The sequence below is a fragment of the Notothenia rossii genome (assembly GCF_949606895.1).
Source record: "Notothenia rossii genome assembly, chromosome: 5".
Classification (NCBI taxonomy): domain Eukaryota; kingdom Metazoa; phylum Chordata; class Actinopteri; order Perciformes; family Nototheniidae; genus Notothenia; species Notothenia rossii.
In genome coordinates, this window is record NC_136903.1 from 49493201 (window position 1) to 49510517 (window position 17317).

Sequence of the window (17317 nt, forward strand, 5' to 3'; positions counted from 1 at the left end):
ACCTAAACACACACGCGAATGTTAGCTTACACAGCCTTTTCCAAAACAAAGTTTGCATCCTTGCTGTGATAAAAATCAAGAACCAAGTACACGATAGCTACCATATCCTCCATTGTTATAGTGTTTGTGAGTTGTGTCGATTTAAAGATGACGTCACGCCAGGAGTGAAGCATAATAAAATAAAGTACAAACAGAACAAGGTATAACGATTAGCAGCATTTTAGAAATATATACAATGTTGATAGACCAGTGGCGAGCCGTGACTTTTATACCTAGGCCCTCTGACCCCCCCCCCCCTTATCTCGAAAAAAAAGAAGAGTTATTATGTCTCAGCGTAAACTTCAGCAGAATATCAAAACAACGGCCCTTGGTGCAAAACGCATCAATGACAGCGACCCTCTACCACACAGAACAACACCATTTATATAAACACCTATCATGACAGGTCACCCACAGCCAAGTAACAATTCCAAATGAATGAAGTCGGCACGGCGGCCCACATTGAAAATGACTTAGGCCTACCTTTGATGATCAAATCACTTAAACACAAAGTCCATCCTCCTGTCCTTTTGGATGAAGCACTTGATGGCGGGTCATGCAGCTGATCCTTTGCCACTCCAATTTATCATTGTAACTCAATCTTGAAAATGACTCGGTTAATAATTTCGCAACAATGTCATCACTATCACTGAAGTGAGCCATCACTAACGAACTTATGCTAATCATAAATCTATCGATCTTATATCGATTCGATTTATGATTCGAAAATTATAAAAGTAGGGTAGACATGTGGATATTATCCGGCTGAACAAAACGTACATTTATCTAACAGGTTCGTTTTCCACAGACCTTATTTTGAGTTATTTTCCAAAATCCTATGGAGAAATCCCACTTTGTCGAGGGAACCATGGAGGGAACCACGCGCAGCTTACTTCTGGGTATTAGGACGCGTCACTGCACCACTCTATAACACACATGCATAAACTTCACAGCGGGCGGAACTAGTCCGTGAAAATAAAGCCCACCCATTTAGAGGGAAGATATGATTGGTCAATTGTACTGTCATTTGACATTACTCTCTCATTGACTTACTATAGCGGGCCCTCTGTGAATGTAGAGAGGGACCAACAAGCTCTCCCGTCTTCACATAACTCGCAGAGACGGCATTTAACTCTTCACATTCCAACAGAAACTGAACAGGCAGATTCGAAGGATTTATTTATTTGGAAATGTTATTTTAAATACAATTAAATCAAGTTATTTTGGTAAAACTAATGAAAAATATAACAAAAAAAATATTTTTATATTATGTTTGCAAATATGATATTTTAGAATATCTTAGGCGCTCGGAGAGGGCCTAGAGGGCCCTGACGGCTCGCCACTGTGATAGACCAAGCAGAGACGAAAAAACAGCAACAACTGAATAACACAATATAGAACAACCCTTTGTGGTAAACAAACCAAGTGCCTCCCCAAACAAGACACGCCGATCAAACCTCATAGAAAGTCCTAAACGCCCCACTGTAACTACTACCACAGCCTAAAGCTATACCCAAAGAGAAAAGCGACTGGTCAAAAAAAGTATAAACAGGCATAAAATAAACAGAACATTAACACGGTCGTCAAACGTTTAGAGAAGTTATCAATTACTAATTATCATGGAAAGCTACGGCAAATGCAGTCCAAGTTGGCGTAAACAAACAAGCGTGACTGGGAGCTACTTCACACAGCACTTGGAGTGGCCGCTTTCTTGAGGTTCAGTTCCCCGGTCCCGACGTAGGATCTCATTGCGAATGTGAAAGTAGTGAACTCTTAAGATGAATAGTCGGGGTGCATCTCCCTCTCTGGGCCTGTCCCGCAGTATACGATGGGCTCGATCTAGCAGGGGCTGTTCATCCAGACAAAGTATTTCCTCAAGTAGTTTGGCGATAAACTCAGTCGCACAAAGCCCCTCCATTCTCTCCGGTATGCCCACCAGCCAAATATTATTCCTTTTGGATCTTCCTTCCAGGTCCTCGCACTGATCATCCAAATGTTTAGCCTGAGCCGTTAGCCTGCTAACTGTAGCTTCAGCTCCGTTAGCCGTTGCTATGGTCCGTAGCAGCTCATTCAAGCTCAAGCACAGTTTGCACGTGTTGCTCGACTTTCTCTTGCGGTGGTCCTATTGACTCTTTTAGTTCTTTTCGGACAGAGTTTATCTCGGAGCGTAGGCTCAAAGACATTTTTTTCCCCCAAAATGTCGGCTTTCAGGGAGTCCATCCAACTCAGGAATAAACTTTGACAACATCCTCAACGGAATACTAGCCCTCTTCACCATGTCTACCTTTGAAGGATGGCCAAAGTGACATTTGTTTCAAAATATGTGTGTACAATCTAAGTTTGAAGCGTACTGACTGAGGTACCCCTCTTTAAGCTCTCATCTTTAACTTGTTGACTCCTGGATGTATTAAGCAATATTACTGCCTTTGTTTGCATCCTCTAGATCCAGTGCCATCTCAGTGGTGAAGATTCTCAGAGTGTTAAGGGTACTTCGACCGTTAAGGGCCATTAACAGAGCCAAGGGACTCAAGGTATAAGATGTTGATAAATTGACTTTCCGTTTGAAATGGCCTTAATACTGAACTGATTTATCCTCAGTAATATCTCTGTCTTTAGCATGTCGTCCAGTGTGTGTTTGTTGCTATCAAGACCATTGGAAACATTGTACTGGTCACCATGCTGCTGGACTTCATGTTTGCCTGCATTGGAGTCCAACTTTTCAAAGTCAGTAAAAGGATATTAAAACATTTAAAAGCAGAATGTTGCTAACACTGTATTTTGTAATGGAGATACATGTCATCCTTGCTGCCTTTTCAGGGCAAGTTCTATGAGTGCACGGATCCTGACAAAATGACTGAGGAAACATGCAAGTAAGAACTTTGTTTTGTTTTAAGCAGTGATGCCACTCTAGGCTTTTATATCAAAAATAATTGGATAACCTGGAATTTAGAAATCAGAAAAGAAGCCACAGATTTGTAAATTCAGGTTTAACCCTGTGTTTACTTTAGGATTTATTTGAAAAACAGACAGGTGTTCATGCATGGAAGCAAGCACTGTACTCTTATGTCCTGGGAGATCAGAAAAATAAACATTTTAACCACCCAAGACAAAGGCCCAGCTAAAATGATATCCATTTCTAATATCAGTACCATAACGCAGTGTGTTCAAATTCTAGCTTTTTCATATTTAAAAAGGTCCTGAAATTGTTAAACTTAGCTGGATGAACCTGCAGACAGTGGATCTGACTGTAGCCCTGCCTGTCCGTTCCTTCTGTGTGGCTCAGAGGCTGGTATATAAGGTACCAGGAAGGAGCACTCCATGAAATGGAGGTCCATGAGAGGCAATGGACCAACTCAGGACTAAACTTTGACAACATCCTCAACGGAATGCTAGCCCTCTTCACCATTTCTACCTTTGAAGGATGGCCAAAGTGAGTTCTGAATTGTTCTGTGTACTGTTGTTCATAATTCTGTCTGTGATATGCTGTATGCAGCATGAATACAAAGTGTAGTCACCTTTACTTCCGCAAACCATTATTCCCTGTATTCTAATTTATTTCTGTGAACTTCATTTTTCTTTTGTATTTATTTACCCAGGATATTATATAAAGCCATTGATTCCAACTTAGAAGATAAAGGTCCAGTGTACAACAACCGAGTGGCCATCTCAATTTTCTTCATCTTCTACCTCATCCTTATCGCCTTTTTCATGATGAATATATTTGTTGGCTTCGTCATTGTCACCTTCCAGGAGCAAGGAGAGCAGGAGTATAAGAACTGTGAGCTTGACAAAAACCAGGTATGTTCAAAAATACTGGAAATGAAACTGAACATGAAAGCTCTACCAGCTCAGATTGAGAGAAGATAGAAAATCCCGAATAACAACACAAGAACCCAAGAAGCCCTTTCAAAAATGTTACACCTGGAGGATATGAATAAAACAAAGGAGTTTACTGAGCTGACCAAACAGAGCTCACAGAACATTCACACACACACACACACACACACACACACACACACACACACACACACACACACACACACACACACACACACACACACACACACACACACACACACACACACACACACACACACACACACACACACACACACACACACACACACACACACACACACACACACACACACATAGAATATCACTCTGCTGGTTTCTTGATGTTACAATGTTACCATGCCCAGTGAAGGGCATGCATTTTGCCAAGGCTCTCAGTCTAGTTAACCTCTAGTCTGCAGGTTTCTTTTTCACGAAACTGTGTCTCATGGCTTCTTAACATTTAACAACCTATTATTGTGTCATACCCACTTAACGAGAAGAAACTCAGCTAACTGACGATACAAACCATTTTTACCGAAACAGAACACAAGTCTCACAAGAAGCGTCTAAATGAGCCCTGAGCGAAAAAGTGTTGCATTTATATTTTTGTTCAGTGTAGCTACAGAGTAGTTATGTCGATGAAAATCTTAGGTCACAGGCTTCTTATGTCACAGGCTTCTTCGATATTACTTATCGGATTTGCACAAACAAGATATCAAATTAAAGCTGAGATTCCACAGATTAAAGAAGTATTATTATCCTCACTGTGCGGCAGGGGAAGCAAATCCAGACATCACACGATGTAGCTTTACGGAGCAAAAACAGCAAATAGTCTTTCCTTTGCTGTTGCTCTGATCAAAAGTTGTGTTCAATGGCATTAAAACGATAAACACGCTGCTAAAAGTTAATCCATAGGTTAATCCAGTGTATCTGTGTCACTTTGAAATGATTACTGATAATCCATCCTCATATTTATGGCAAAAACAGAGTTTTCATATATTTCATTTTTCATTTCATTTCATCGTTTATTTGAAGAATTTATGAACATTTTTAACAATTAATGCTCCAAAATATAAATATGCCGGATTTGAGCTTTTAGCTAATTTCCATCCGTAGTCCCTCACATTCAAGATTTAAGAACATGAGATTTATATACATAGCAAAGATAAATACATGATATAGCTGCTATGATAGCTGCGAGAGTGTATGACAGCTTCCGGTTTTGGGCATTCTGGCTGCACATCAGTCTATTCACCAATGGGTAATATTTAGATGGATTTTATGAACTTCCCCTCGATTCTATTTGCTCTAACGATTGAAAAGAGGTGTCAATCATCAAAATCGACCGATGGGTTCCAGAGATATGGAAAATGCACCCAAATGAGCCCAGAAGTTGTTTTTTTTCTAAATCTCTCTAAAAAGGTCAAATGACATTACATTACATTTAGCTGACGCTTTTATCCAAAGCGACTTACAATAAGTGCATTCGACCAAGAATCATATAAGTACATCAGGTTTCATAGAGCCAAAACATTTCAAGTGCTACTCAACTGGCTATAGATAAGATTAGATACATTGCAAGCGTGGTCCTCCTCAGTGTGTCCTTCACTGCCCTCTATGTACACTTCTTGCATGCTAGATGATGAAGATGCACCTTCCTGACTCTTTTTAAGCCTCCGATTTGCTTTCTCCAAATCTTGTTGCCAAAACTGTGAAGTCCTTGCATTTCCTGAGGCCAAGTTGAAGGATCAAACACGAAGACATTATCACATGACTTGAAGTCATATCTGATTTCAGATGTGAGAAGTTACTAAGTACACTTATTCAAGTACTGTACTTAAGTACTATTTTGAGATTTTACTTGACTTTGATGCTACTTTGTTCTTCTACCCCACTACAGTTCAGAGGTAAATGGTGTACTTTTACTCCACTACATGTATTTAATACCTGTAGTTACTTTACAGATGTGGATGAACGATGTGAAATATAATCAAGTGTTAAATCAGACTTTAGTTCCACCTGGAGTAAATCCACAAGCTACCCTGCAGTATACAAAGTCATTCAAACTAGCTGCACCTTTACCAGCTTTGAGAACACTTTCATGATCAATCATTATAAAACATATCGTATATATTATTCTGAAATGGACATATCTGCAGAATGACTACTTTTACTTTTGGTACTTTGACTATATTTTGATAATACTTTTCTACTTTTACTTGAGTAACATTTTGAAAGTAGGACTTTTACTGTAACAGAGTATTCCTACACAAGATCTGAGTACTTCTTCCACCTCTGTCTGATTTCAAACTCTTCCATTAACACCCTGAGTTAGTTTGCAGCTGTGTGTTTCACTCCACTTTGTTTTAAATAAAACTGCAGCACCTTGACCACAGAGCGTGAACGCTGTGTTCTATTTCGTATATGGCTTCGCCCTCTAAGGCTATCGCTATTGGGTAATCCCCCTGCGCCCCCGCGCAGCACTGAAACACTTGTAGTCCACGCCCACCCGCAAGGTGGGCCCCCTTCCGGTATAAATAGGAAGGAGGCCCGGCAATGTGCTCCCTCTTTTTTTCAGCAAACCAGCACAGTTACTGAAGCACAGTAATTGAGAATGAAAGACGCTCATGTGTGTCTTCACACACATGAGCAACAACTGCGTCCTTGATTGTCCCTCATGTGGCTCTGGGTTCATAATGAGTTATGACCTGCAGAGATAAAAGCAGTATGCAAATCCTGCCGGGGGTCAGAGCACGCGTACGCGGCTCTAAACCAGCAGGTAGCATGCACTGCGCTCGTCTCCCCTCGGGCGACAGGAAGCGGAGAGCGGACACTCTTGCTGCTGTGGCCGAGGAGGACGATTGGCCCGTCCAGGCTTACGAGCCCGCGGACGGGGCCTCGTGTCCCTGGGGCAGAGTGCCGGGCAGGAGTCCGAAGCAACTCCTCCACGGTTCACCGTTCGGTTCTCCCCTCCCTCCTCTCCCCCGGACGGGGGAGACAGAGTCGAAGCAGGGTGCCAGCCTGGCGGCCGAACATGCTTTCCCCCTCTCCGTCACAACAGCGCGGCGGCGTCTGTTACGGAGACAGCCAGAAAAGTGCTACTGGACGCTCCAATCAGCCCGGACGGGCTGTTCGGACCCCAGTTCCACGCCATGGTGGAGTCCATGAAGACGGCCGCGGAACAGGTGGACGGCATTCGCCAGCATGTACAGCTGGCTCCAGTCGGCTGAGCTGCCACAGCGGCACCAACGCCCGCAGCAGCCGCGGCGTCCACGCCGGCCACAGGAGGCCGCAAGCGGAGAGACGCCCACAGCAACCACCCCGGCGGCTGCAGGGGCTCCGTCCCATGTCTCCGCTCCCCCGCCACCCCAGAGACAGGATCTCCCGGCAGCGAGTCAAAGGGGAGTGAGGCTCCCCCGCTCCTGGTCTGCTCCGCGAGAGCCTCCGAGGAAGCGGAGCCGGTAATTAAGCCGGCTGCCACTAACCTTTCGCCTCACGGGCAGCGGCGGCGAGGGCAATGGCATCACAGAGAAGCCAGAACGGGGGAATGAGCAGTATTCCAGGCTGCATGCCCCCAGCGGTAGCGCCCGCAGCGCCACGGCGCCAGGGCTCGCTGCAAAAAGCCTGCTGGTTTTAACCTATCGGTTAATAAACTGCAGAGCTCGCTAATTAAGCCGGCTGCCACTAATCTGTTGATTACAAGCAGGGCTCGCTGCAGAAGCCTGACCGTTTTAACCTCGGTTAATAACCTGCAGAGCTCACGGCATTCCTCTGTACGAGATACGCCTCCTACACACGGTCATAATAAACCCATGAGCGCCGTTATAACGCCTCATGTGGGCAGCACTGCAAACACCTCCATCCATCCCCTGAGCGTGTACGCGCCTCATGATGAGAGTCGGAGTGAGACGCAGCGTGTGGAGGCCCCCGCGCAGCCCGTTCGGTCCAAGCCCACCTGAGGTTGCCTCATGCCCTGTGTAAACCAGCTGCCTATAACCTGTCGGTTAATAGCCAGCAGGGCTCGTTGCTAAAGCCTGGTTTTAACCTGTCGGTTAATACATTTCAGAGCGCGCTAATTAAGCCGGCTGCTACTAATTTGTTGATTAGTAGACAGCAGGGCTCGCTGCAGAAGCCTGGTTTTAACCTGTTGGTTAATAAACTACAGAGCTCGCGGCATTCCTCTGTCCGAGATACGCCTCGTACACACGGCCTTAATAAACCCATGAGCGCCGTTATAACGCCTCATGTGGGCAGCACTGCACACACCTCCATCCATCCCCTGAGCGTGTACGCGCCTCATGATGAGAGTCGGAGTGAAACGCAGCGTGTGGAGGCTTCCTCGCAGCCCTTTCGCCTCACAGTGGCGGCGAGGGCAATGGCATCACAGAGAAGCCAGAACGGGGGAATGAGCAGTATTCCTGGCCTAGTGCCCCCAGCGGCAGCGCCCGCAGCGCCACGGCGCCAGGGCTCGCTGCAAGAAGCCTGCTGGTTTTAACCTATCGGTTAATAACCTGCAGAGCTCGCTAATTAAGCCGGCTGCCACTAATCTGTTGATTAAGTAGACAGCAGGGCTCGCTGCAGAAGTCTGCCGGTTTTAACCTCGGTTAATAACCTGCAGAACTCGCGGCATTCCTCTGTCCGAGATACGCCTCCTACACACGGTCATAATAAACCCATGAGCGCTGTTATAACGCCTCGTGTGGACAGCACTGCACACACCTCCATTCATCCCCTGAGCTTGTACACGCCTCATGATGAGAGCCGGAGTGAAACGCAGCGTGTGGAGGCTCCCTGGCTCGTTGCCATGACGACCACAGAACATCTCGAGCATGTGCGCCCGCTCTTAGAGTGTTTCTCAGAGTGGCAGCGCGTGTGTCTGATGGACAGATGGATGAGCAGGCTGATCAGCAGAGGATACGTCCTGCAGTTCGCCTCTCTCCCCCCCACAGTTCAATGGGATACAGGAAACACTCCTGTCCTCCCAGAAGATATGTCTTGCGCTCCAATCCGAGCTGCTGGAACTCCTGTTGAAAGAGGATATTTCCAGGGTTCCTCAAAGGGAGGAAAATCAGGGGTTTTCACTCCCGTTATTTTTCTAATCCCGAAAAAGACTGGGGGAATGAGACATCCTCGATCTGTCAGTATTCCACATGCTGACGATCAAACAGGTGCTGGAATGTTTTCACCAGGACGACTGGTTCACTTCCACCTGAAGGATGCATACTTCCACGTACCCATCATCCCAAAACACAGGAAATTCCAGCCTTTTCCATTCAGGGAATATCAGACCAGACAATCGTCTGCCGTTCGGATATTTCCTTGCTCCTTGCATTTGTGTAGAGAAGGCTGGAGCCACTACACAGAGGAGGGATGAGAGTTTGGTTTTTCTCTGGACGACCTGCTATTTGCTGGCTCGCTCCAGGGAGGAAGTCGCTTTACAGACGGTACATCTCGTATCGCATCTGTCAAAGCCTGGGTTTCATAATAAATTGGAAGAAGAGCTGTCCTCTTCCCTCTCAGACAATCGTTTATCTGGGAGTGGAGTTAAACTCAGCCAGCATGAGAGCGCGGCTCTCGCGGCAGCGAGGGGAGGAACTGACAGCTCTCCTCCGGCGTGTCACAACCCACACAGCCCTCTCCGTGACGCAGCTGCTCAGCGTTGGCGTCAGCTGGTCACGTGATGATCCCCTTGGGTCTCTTCCAACAGGGGGGCACTCCAGAGGTGGTTCATTCGCTGCAGAAGCCTGCTGTTTTAACCTATTGGTTTATAAACTGCAGAACTCGCGGCATTCCTCTGTCCCAGATATGCCTCCTACACACGGTCATAATAACCCACGAGCAACGTTATAACGCCTCGTGTGGACAGCATGCACACACCTCTCATCCCCTGGGCGTGTACGCGCCTCATGAGGAGAGACGGAGTGAAAGGCAGCGTGTGGAAACTCCCTCGCAGCCCTTTTGCCTCACGGGAAGCGGCGGCGATGGCGTGGCTCGTCACAATGAAGACCATTACGGCACTTCACAGAGAAGCCTCTCCCCACAGCAGTTCCATGGGATACAAGAAACACTCCTGTCATCCCAGGAACAGTGTCTTGCGCGGTTTTTACCCCCGCTATTTTTCTAAATCTCCTCTGTCCTCTGCGCGCGCTGTCTTGCTATGTGGCGCGCACGGCTGCCTTGCGCCATTCTCAGCGCCTGTTTGTGCATTATAGAGAGCGCTCGATCGGGCAACCTCTGTCTGCACAACGGCTGTCACACAGGTTGTGTGAGGCTGTGTCACAGGCATGTCTCCTCTGGGGTGGAGCCCCCGGAGAACATCAATGCGCACTCCACCAGAGGAATTTCCTCCTGCACGGCTTTGCACGGAGGAATGTGGAGTGGAAGATATTTGCACTGCTGCATCTTGGTCTTCCCCCTGTTTGTTTATTCATTTTTATTTGAGGGATGTCTCCCATTCCTCTCTGACACACCCTGTACTGGGTGTCCTGTCGGAGTGAGTGACGTCAGGGAGCCAGCTGTGCGCCTCTCTCCTGCCTCTCGGCACGCGGAGAGCGGCCCTTTTCCCCTCTTATAGGAGGGATGTTCCTTTTTCCTCTGACACACTTTGTACGGAGTGCCTGGTCAGAGTGAGTGACGTCAGGGATCCAGCTGGGCGCTCTCCTGCCTGTCTGACACGCAGAGAGCTGTTGTTCCCCCTCTATGATCGCTGCGCAAGGTGGGACCTTCGTCTCTACTTTCTCACAGCGGCCGGTATGTATTGTTCCCAGCCTTCACCCCGTCGGGAAGATAGGCATGTTTTGCTATGTTCCAGGGACGGTGATGCGCCATTACGCATGGCACAAAAGGCATGGGGTGTTATTTAGCAGGTGTGTCTGTGCTTCTAGTGCCGGGCGGACCCAGTGGGGCGCAGACTACATCATGCTTCGCCCTTAACCCAATAGCGATAGCCTTAGAGGGCGAAGCCATATACGAAATAGAACTGAGGTTACCTACTGTAACCCCAGCTTCTATGAGTAAATGGCGCAGCCCTCTAAGCGCTGGGCCCCACTGGCTCTACGAATAGCTGAAGAAAAGTTATTTGGTATGGGAGCAGATTGCCGGGCCTCCTTCCTATTTATACCGGAAGGAGGCCCGAGGGTGGGGCCCACCTTGCGGGTGGGCGTGGACTACAAGTGTTTCAGTGCTGCGCGGGGGCGCAGGGGGATTACCCAATAGCGATAGCCTTAGAGGGCTGCGCCATTTACTCATAGAAGCTGGGGTTACAGTAGGTAACCTCAGATCAGCTGATTTTGCGCAGTTCTCCAGTGTGTGCGCGGGGCACAGAAAGTGCACAGGGGAGTCTCCCACTGCAGCCAGTTGGCAGAGTTTTGGCACAATTCTGTTCTTCATACCGACGTTAACCCTGTCTGTGCACACGGTGAACAACTGTGTCGTCCAGTGATCTAAGCCTCTGCCTCCTGTAAAGCTTCACAGGTCCGTCGGTTATGTCCTGCGCGGCTCACCCAGCTCCAGTTTAATCAGTCATAGATAGAAAGTCCGAAGCTTTTTTGCAGGGAGCGAAACGACAATGTAGCTGCTTAATGTATTTATTTATTTTTGACATGTCTAGTAGTTTACTCCATTGAGTGTTGACAAGAAGCACGTGTAGACGAGATATATATGTTTTGTTTTTATGTTTTGAGGTACGCAAAGGCGTATAGTGTGACACAATTGACGTTACGAAATTCAGATTTGTGCACCCCTGGCTATAAGCCTGTCTATCTCTGCTTCAGTTACCGGTGAAAAATCTAGTTTTAGCTGCTTTTTCGGAGTCCGCACACACTCAACATCATCACTCTGGGTTCAGGGGTCTTTAGCTACTAGCTTTGTGTTAGCATGTTGCCTTTGCAGGTGCTTGGAGAAGTTTGATGTTGTGTTTGCAGCAGTGGGTAATAGCTTCTGGCCTTAACACAGTTTGCACCTTACCGCCACATTCCTGTCCTTTCTTCTGACAAATTCAAAATAATGGGCATACCTCCACCCAGGGGTTAAATTGGGCTGGGGCTGTCCGGGGAACAGCCCTGGCACATAGGACGATGCTCTGACTTCATCACCCTCGCACATTTGTCATATGTTTACAAAAAAAGATATATATGTTAAAACTTTTCTCGTTCTTAATATAGACTATATTTAGGATCGATATGTGTTGACTTTACTTTAAAATAGCATATCTCTGTGACCGGATATAGTTTTTCGGCTGTGTCTCTGCTCCGATCAGGAGCTGCAGCACCACCCGCCGGACTCTGCTGCTCCTCCTTGTAAAGAGTCTGCAGAGGTGCGCCAAACCACCAACCCGTCTTGTAATCCCTTTAGTGTGTCAAAGGGAGAATCTAGTAATAGTAGTAACTGTAGTGTGATTACTGAATGTATAACAGTAACCCGTTACATTACTGCGTTACCGAAAAATGTAATGTGATTACAGTAACGCGTTACTGTAATCACATTACATTTTTCTTACGTTACACCCAACACTGATGATGACAGACACATTGTTATTCCGTCTTATAAAACTCAGAGGTCTTGTTGTTCTCTAATAAAACAAGAAAAGGGCTCTTTCAATGCCATAAAACAATTGAAATCCTTACATCATGTTTTAATAACTTCAAATACTTATACTCCATATATATGATATATGATTTTTATCATGCCTCATCCTTAATATCACTTGCTAACTTGTCTAAGTCCTGCAACTTCCTCCACCTTCTTTTTATTCCCTCCAGCGCCAGTGCGTGCAGTATGCTCTGAAGGCCAGACCTCTGCGATGTTATATTCCTAAGAACCCCTACCAGTATCAGGTGTGGTACGTGGTCACCTCCTGCTACTTTGAGTACCTCATGTTCCTCCTGATCATGTTCAACACCATGTGCCTGGGGATGCAGGTATGAACACAACACACATTATGTACATTGTATGTCATTTTCTAGCAGAAGTTAATAACGCCCTATTTTCTGGCATGTGGTAAGCAGCTTCAGGAAAGTTCATTGAAGATATTTGTTTTATCAAATTCTAACTTTTGAAGTTCATACTAGGGATGCTCAATTAATCGTATTTTAATCGCAATTACGATTTTGCCTTGCAACGATTATGAAAACAACATAATTGAAATAAAACAATTTTTTAAATTATTTTTTAAATTGGTTTTTCAGTTGAATTATACTTAAAGTTCAGGGTAATCAACTGTTAAAAACATACTGTTCACATTTTTTGAGTACATGGATAATCGTTTTAATAATAGTGATATCGATTACTGACCCAAATAATCGAGATTATGATTTTTGCCATAATCGAGCAGCCCTAGTTCATACCTTTACCACTGATTATCAACATGCCTGGTCAATTATCAACATTATCATACCTGGTCAAGCTACACATAAACCACTTCCTGGTCGAGAAATAACTTTAGCTTGAGAGGGGAGATGATGGTATTGAACATAAAGCTGTAGCCCTCAAACAGAACACAGGCATGAGTTCACAGAGGTGCTTGATAATGAAGTGGAGGGCAATGTCTGCTGCATCTCCTACATCATGTGGGCTCAGGTCTAAGGAAGTGACAGCTAGTGGGACCCTCTCCACAGCTGGTAGTGAGACGAGAGCTTGGATCATGTCCTGGTTAATAGTGCTCTACATTTCATACAGCCCACTTTCAGAAAACTTCTCAGTCTGGCAAAGTCTCCCTTCCATGAAAGATTGGATGACAAATCTACCGTGAAAAAAAACATTATGAAGAAATTGCATTGTGAGTGATTGATATTGAAAAGCTAATGCTGCACTGCATTCCTGGTTGTTAAAATTGAGATGGAAACAATCCACAAGATGTTAACATTTCTAGGTTTAATGGATTATGGGGAAATGGGAGTCCTAAAGCAATCATTTAAATGTGCTTATTTGTACTGAGAAGAAGTTGAGCCCTGGCAAGAAACACTTTTGTTATTGAAATGGTAGGTCCAAAACAATTATTTTCTTAACATACAATTTTAAAAGGATGTCCATCCCTGTTCAATAATACAGTAAGAGTTGAAGGCTTTGATTTTGTAAAAACAAGTTCTACCTTTAGCATCCTGTTAGGATACAGGGGCAATTTGGCTTTTATTTTAAAGGGATGGAGGAAAGGGGGGTTGGGTGAGTGGAAAAGAGAGACAGGATCAGATGGGAGAATCCTGATGAGCTAAACGTTTTAAAGTTTGAATCAACTTTCTATGTTCATGAATGGGGAATGACTTCATTAGCTGGTGTAGCAGAAAGAAGATTGTGAATGCTTCCAGCAATCACAGCACCCCCCTTTCCCTCCACTCAGTCTGTGCAAGGAGTCATCTCAATAATAATAAGTACACACTTATGGCGCATTTCCACTACAGCGCGGAGCTCGCTTTAAGCGCGCCGTGCCCGGCCCGTTTTTGGTTGCGGTTCCACTTGGCGTAGTACCGGCTAGCGGGTACTATTTCACAGTTTTTCTGGCCCCATAAAATCGAGGTTCTTTCCGGGCCAACAACCAGGCTGAGTCGGGCTGAGTATGCTAAACTAGAGAGAATCATTGGCAAGGGGGCTACAACTACAACAAGATGAACATATTTGACCGTGATTTAATTGTAATAAACGTTTCAAAATGATGCCGAAGTAACAACATACTGATACCGGATAGTAAAAACCATGAATTAATGCTTTGACAAGTCTGCAGACAGACGGCAGGCGAAGAACCTTTTAAAATGCGTGTTTTCTGAATGCAGATCGGCTAAGCTAACGCAGTATATGCTCCGACCGTCCACACTCACAACAACGGCCTATACAGACATAAACAAACCAGCGACTGTATTCGCCATGACACAGACAGTCTGTGGTTTGTATACTTGTTTAACTTTTGTCTAGTTTCTGAACAGATATAACGGCTGTTGTTGTTTTTCTGTGGTTTTCATTGAAGATGACATCACGGCTCCGCCTACAGTGCGTTACTATAGTTACTGCCCCAGCTACTAAACTGTAATGGAAACGCAGCATAAAGTGAGCCTGGCCTAACAAGGCCTAACGAGGCCTAGCCATACCGGGCGAGGCCGAGTGAGGCCCTGTGGCGCCATTAGAGATAGGTATCTTTTGCCAGCAGCAATTACCAAGTCTGACAGTGCTAGTTTGGGCTAACACCAGGGACGTGCACAGACATTTGGAGAGGCTATTGCTCTAAACTAGAAAAAGGGCCTCCCCCCACTCCCCGAAAATGTAAGAACTTTTTATAAAAAAAGAAAAAGAAAAACCAGGGAAATTGTTTGTTATGCGGTCCATATCTCATTTAACATACGTATCTAATGTTAGGAACTATTAAAGACAAAATGCGGACAATTCTGTTTTAATGTAGTTTGACCATTGTAACGGCTGTGCCTTAAATAAACTCACTAATTGATTAAACCAATTCAATACGCATTATTCTTATTTTTATCATTCTTTATGAGCGCAGTAACGGTAAGGTATCTAATTACTTACTTATTTAGTATTCCATAACTTAATAACAGAGATGGTCAAACTTAAGTTGAGACATGGCAGAAATCCTACAATGAAGCGGGACATTGAAGAGTTCTCCCATATGTGAGAGAGGGCGATCAAGAAAAGAGAGCGAGCGGTGAGGGAGTTTATGGAGCAGATGAAAAGACACAGAAAGACAGAAGCACAATAACAAGTATATTTAGGTGTAAATAACCGACGGTGTCAAGAGGAAGTAAAGTCCCCTGGTTTGTCCTCTATACTCTAACTGCCATGAGAAAACTCAAAATCAATTCAAGCATATTTAAAAACGGGGACATTTCCGGGGACAGATTGACCCGAGGATTGGCCACCAAAGCCAGGCAGGCACATCGTAGCCACATGAGGCCGGACCGGACTCGGAGGGCTTTCCTTTGCTTTTCAGCTGTCAGATTGTAAACAAAGTCACGTAGATGACCGCGCTGACAAGGTGTGTTTTATCGCAGCGAGACTCTACAATACTAATTGTGGGCTTATCATGTTTATTCGGCCACAACAGAAAAAAAAGACTTTCGCTCTCTCCAGAGGGGCAGGTCAGCCAAAAAGTTCAAAAGGGCCGTTACCCGGGCAACATTAGCTCGTACCTTTGCACGTCCCTGGCTAACACTAGCAGGCTTTTCAAGCGGCTGACCTGTTAATGAGTCGATTATAGAACAGCTAGGAATACAGAGTGGCTGTAGATGATGACCAAGCTTTTTTTGAGAGCATGAAGGCCAAAGTTAACGTTATCAAAGAGAAATGTAACGAGGTCTGGAATAATAATAATAATAACATGGCTGTTGTTCAACAATAGAGCTGTATTTAGCACATTTTGAAAGGCGGTTGTTCTACGTAATTGTTTTTTTATTATGTTGTTTAATTTATCATATACTTATCTAATATAACATATGTATTTCCTTTCTGGAATAGACCTTACTGTACATGTAATTATCACAATGTTCCACCTTGTATATGATAGGAATACAACAGAGAAAGACTTTAAATGAGAAAAAAACATTAAAATGTTCCAATAATAATACAAAACACTTACATTAAAAAAATACCTGCAACATGAAGCGAAGACATGAAAGAACCGGCAATAATATTTTACAGCTACAGACCCCAACAATAGAGGCTGCCAGTAAATCGGAATTGAACCAGCAGCCTGACACCTTCCTTCAAATCTCAAACGCTTGAGCTCTGATAAAGACCCTCAAACTAATGTGGGAAAAGCCAAGAGTTAACAACAAGTGTAATGGGGGTGCTGTAAGGACTTCAATGGGTGGATATACATTGCTCAGGAATTTAACTTCTTCAATGTGTGCCTGTAGAGTCGCAGCGGGAGAAATGTACTGTCCAATCAGAGTTTGTTTAGAAAGTGATGTTATAAAACAAAGGGCCTGCTAATTAGAGTCCAGAGGTTTCCAGGTCAAACAGCCTCCGTGTCTCTTCCCACAGCACTGCAACCAGTCCGACCATGTGACCCACCTGTCTGACATGCTGAACATCATCTTCACTGTGCTCTTCACTGTAGAAATGATCCTTAAACTTATGGCCTTCAAAGCAAAGGTCAGTCAGAATTGCATATATGCATTCTCTAAATCTGTTTATCACTCCTGATCGTCATGAGTTTGTGTTTGAACTGGTCAGTGCTGACTTGTTGTAAAAATGCTTTGAGTGGTCACAAAGAGCAGGAAAGCTCTGCAAAAATTTACTTGCTTTACCTTAAAGGTGGGGTATGTAAGTTTGAGAAACCGTCTCGAGTGATAAGTTTGTGCACAGATGGAAGGCTGACAGGCAGGTAGGCCATCCAGTTATTTTAGCCGGGCCGGCTCAGATGATTGGTCGTGTTTTTTACAGAACTACGGCTTCAAGAGATGACATTTTATGGATTTTTTGTCAAAGCACTAAAGATATT

The 17317-nt window shown here is 44.9% G+C and overlaps 1 protein-coding gene across 1 annotated transcript in view; it reads left to right on the plus strand.

Moving 5' to 3' along the window:
• Nucleotides 1-17317, plus strand: part of LOC307039091 (dihydropyridine-sensitive L-type skeletal muscle calcium channel subunit alpha-1-like) — a 132188-nt gene that overhangs the window by 76395 nt on the left and 38476 nt on the right. Inside the window, exons 20-26 of the mRNA XM_079680884.1 lie at nt 2483-2570; nt 2656-2763; nt 2857-2909; nt 3323-3469; nt 3636-3837; nt 12636-12794; nt 16858-16968. Of these exons, the coding sequence (XP_079537010.1) occupies nt 2483-2570; nt 2656-2763; nt 2857-2909; nt 3323-3469; nt 3636-3837; nt 12636-12794; nt 16858-16968 (868 nt within the window). The remainder of the gene's footprint in view (nt 1-2482; nt 2571-2655; nt 2764-2856; nt 2910-3322; nt 3470-3635; nt 3838-12635; nt 12795-16857; nt 16969-17317) is intronic.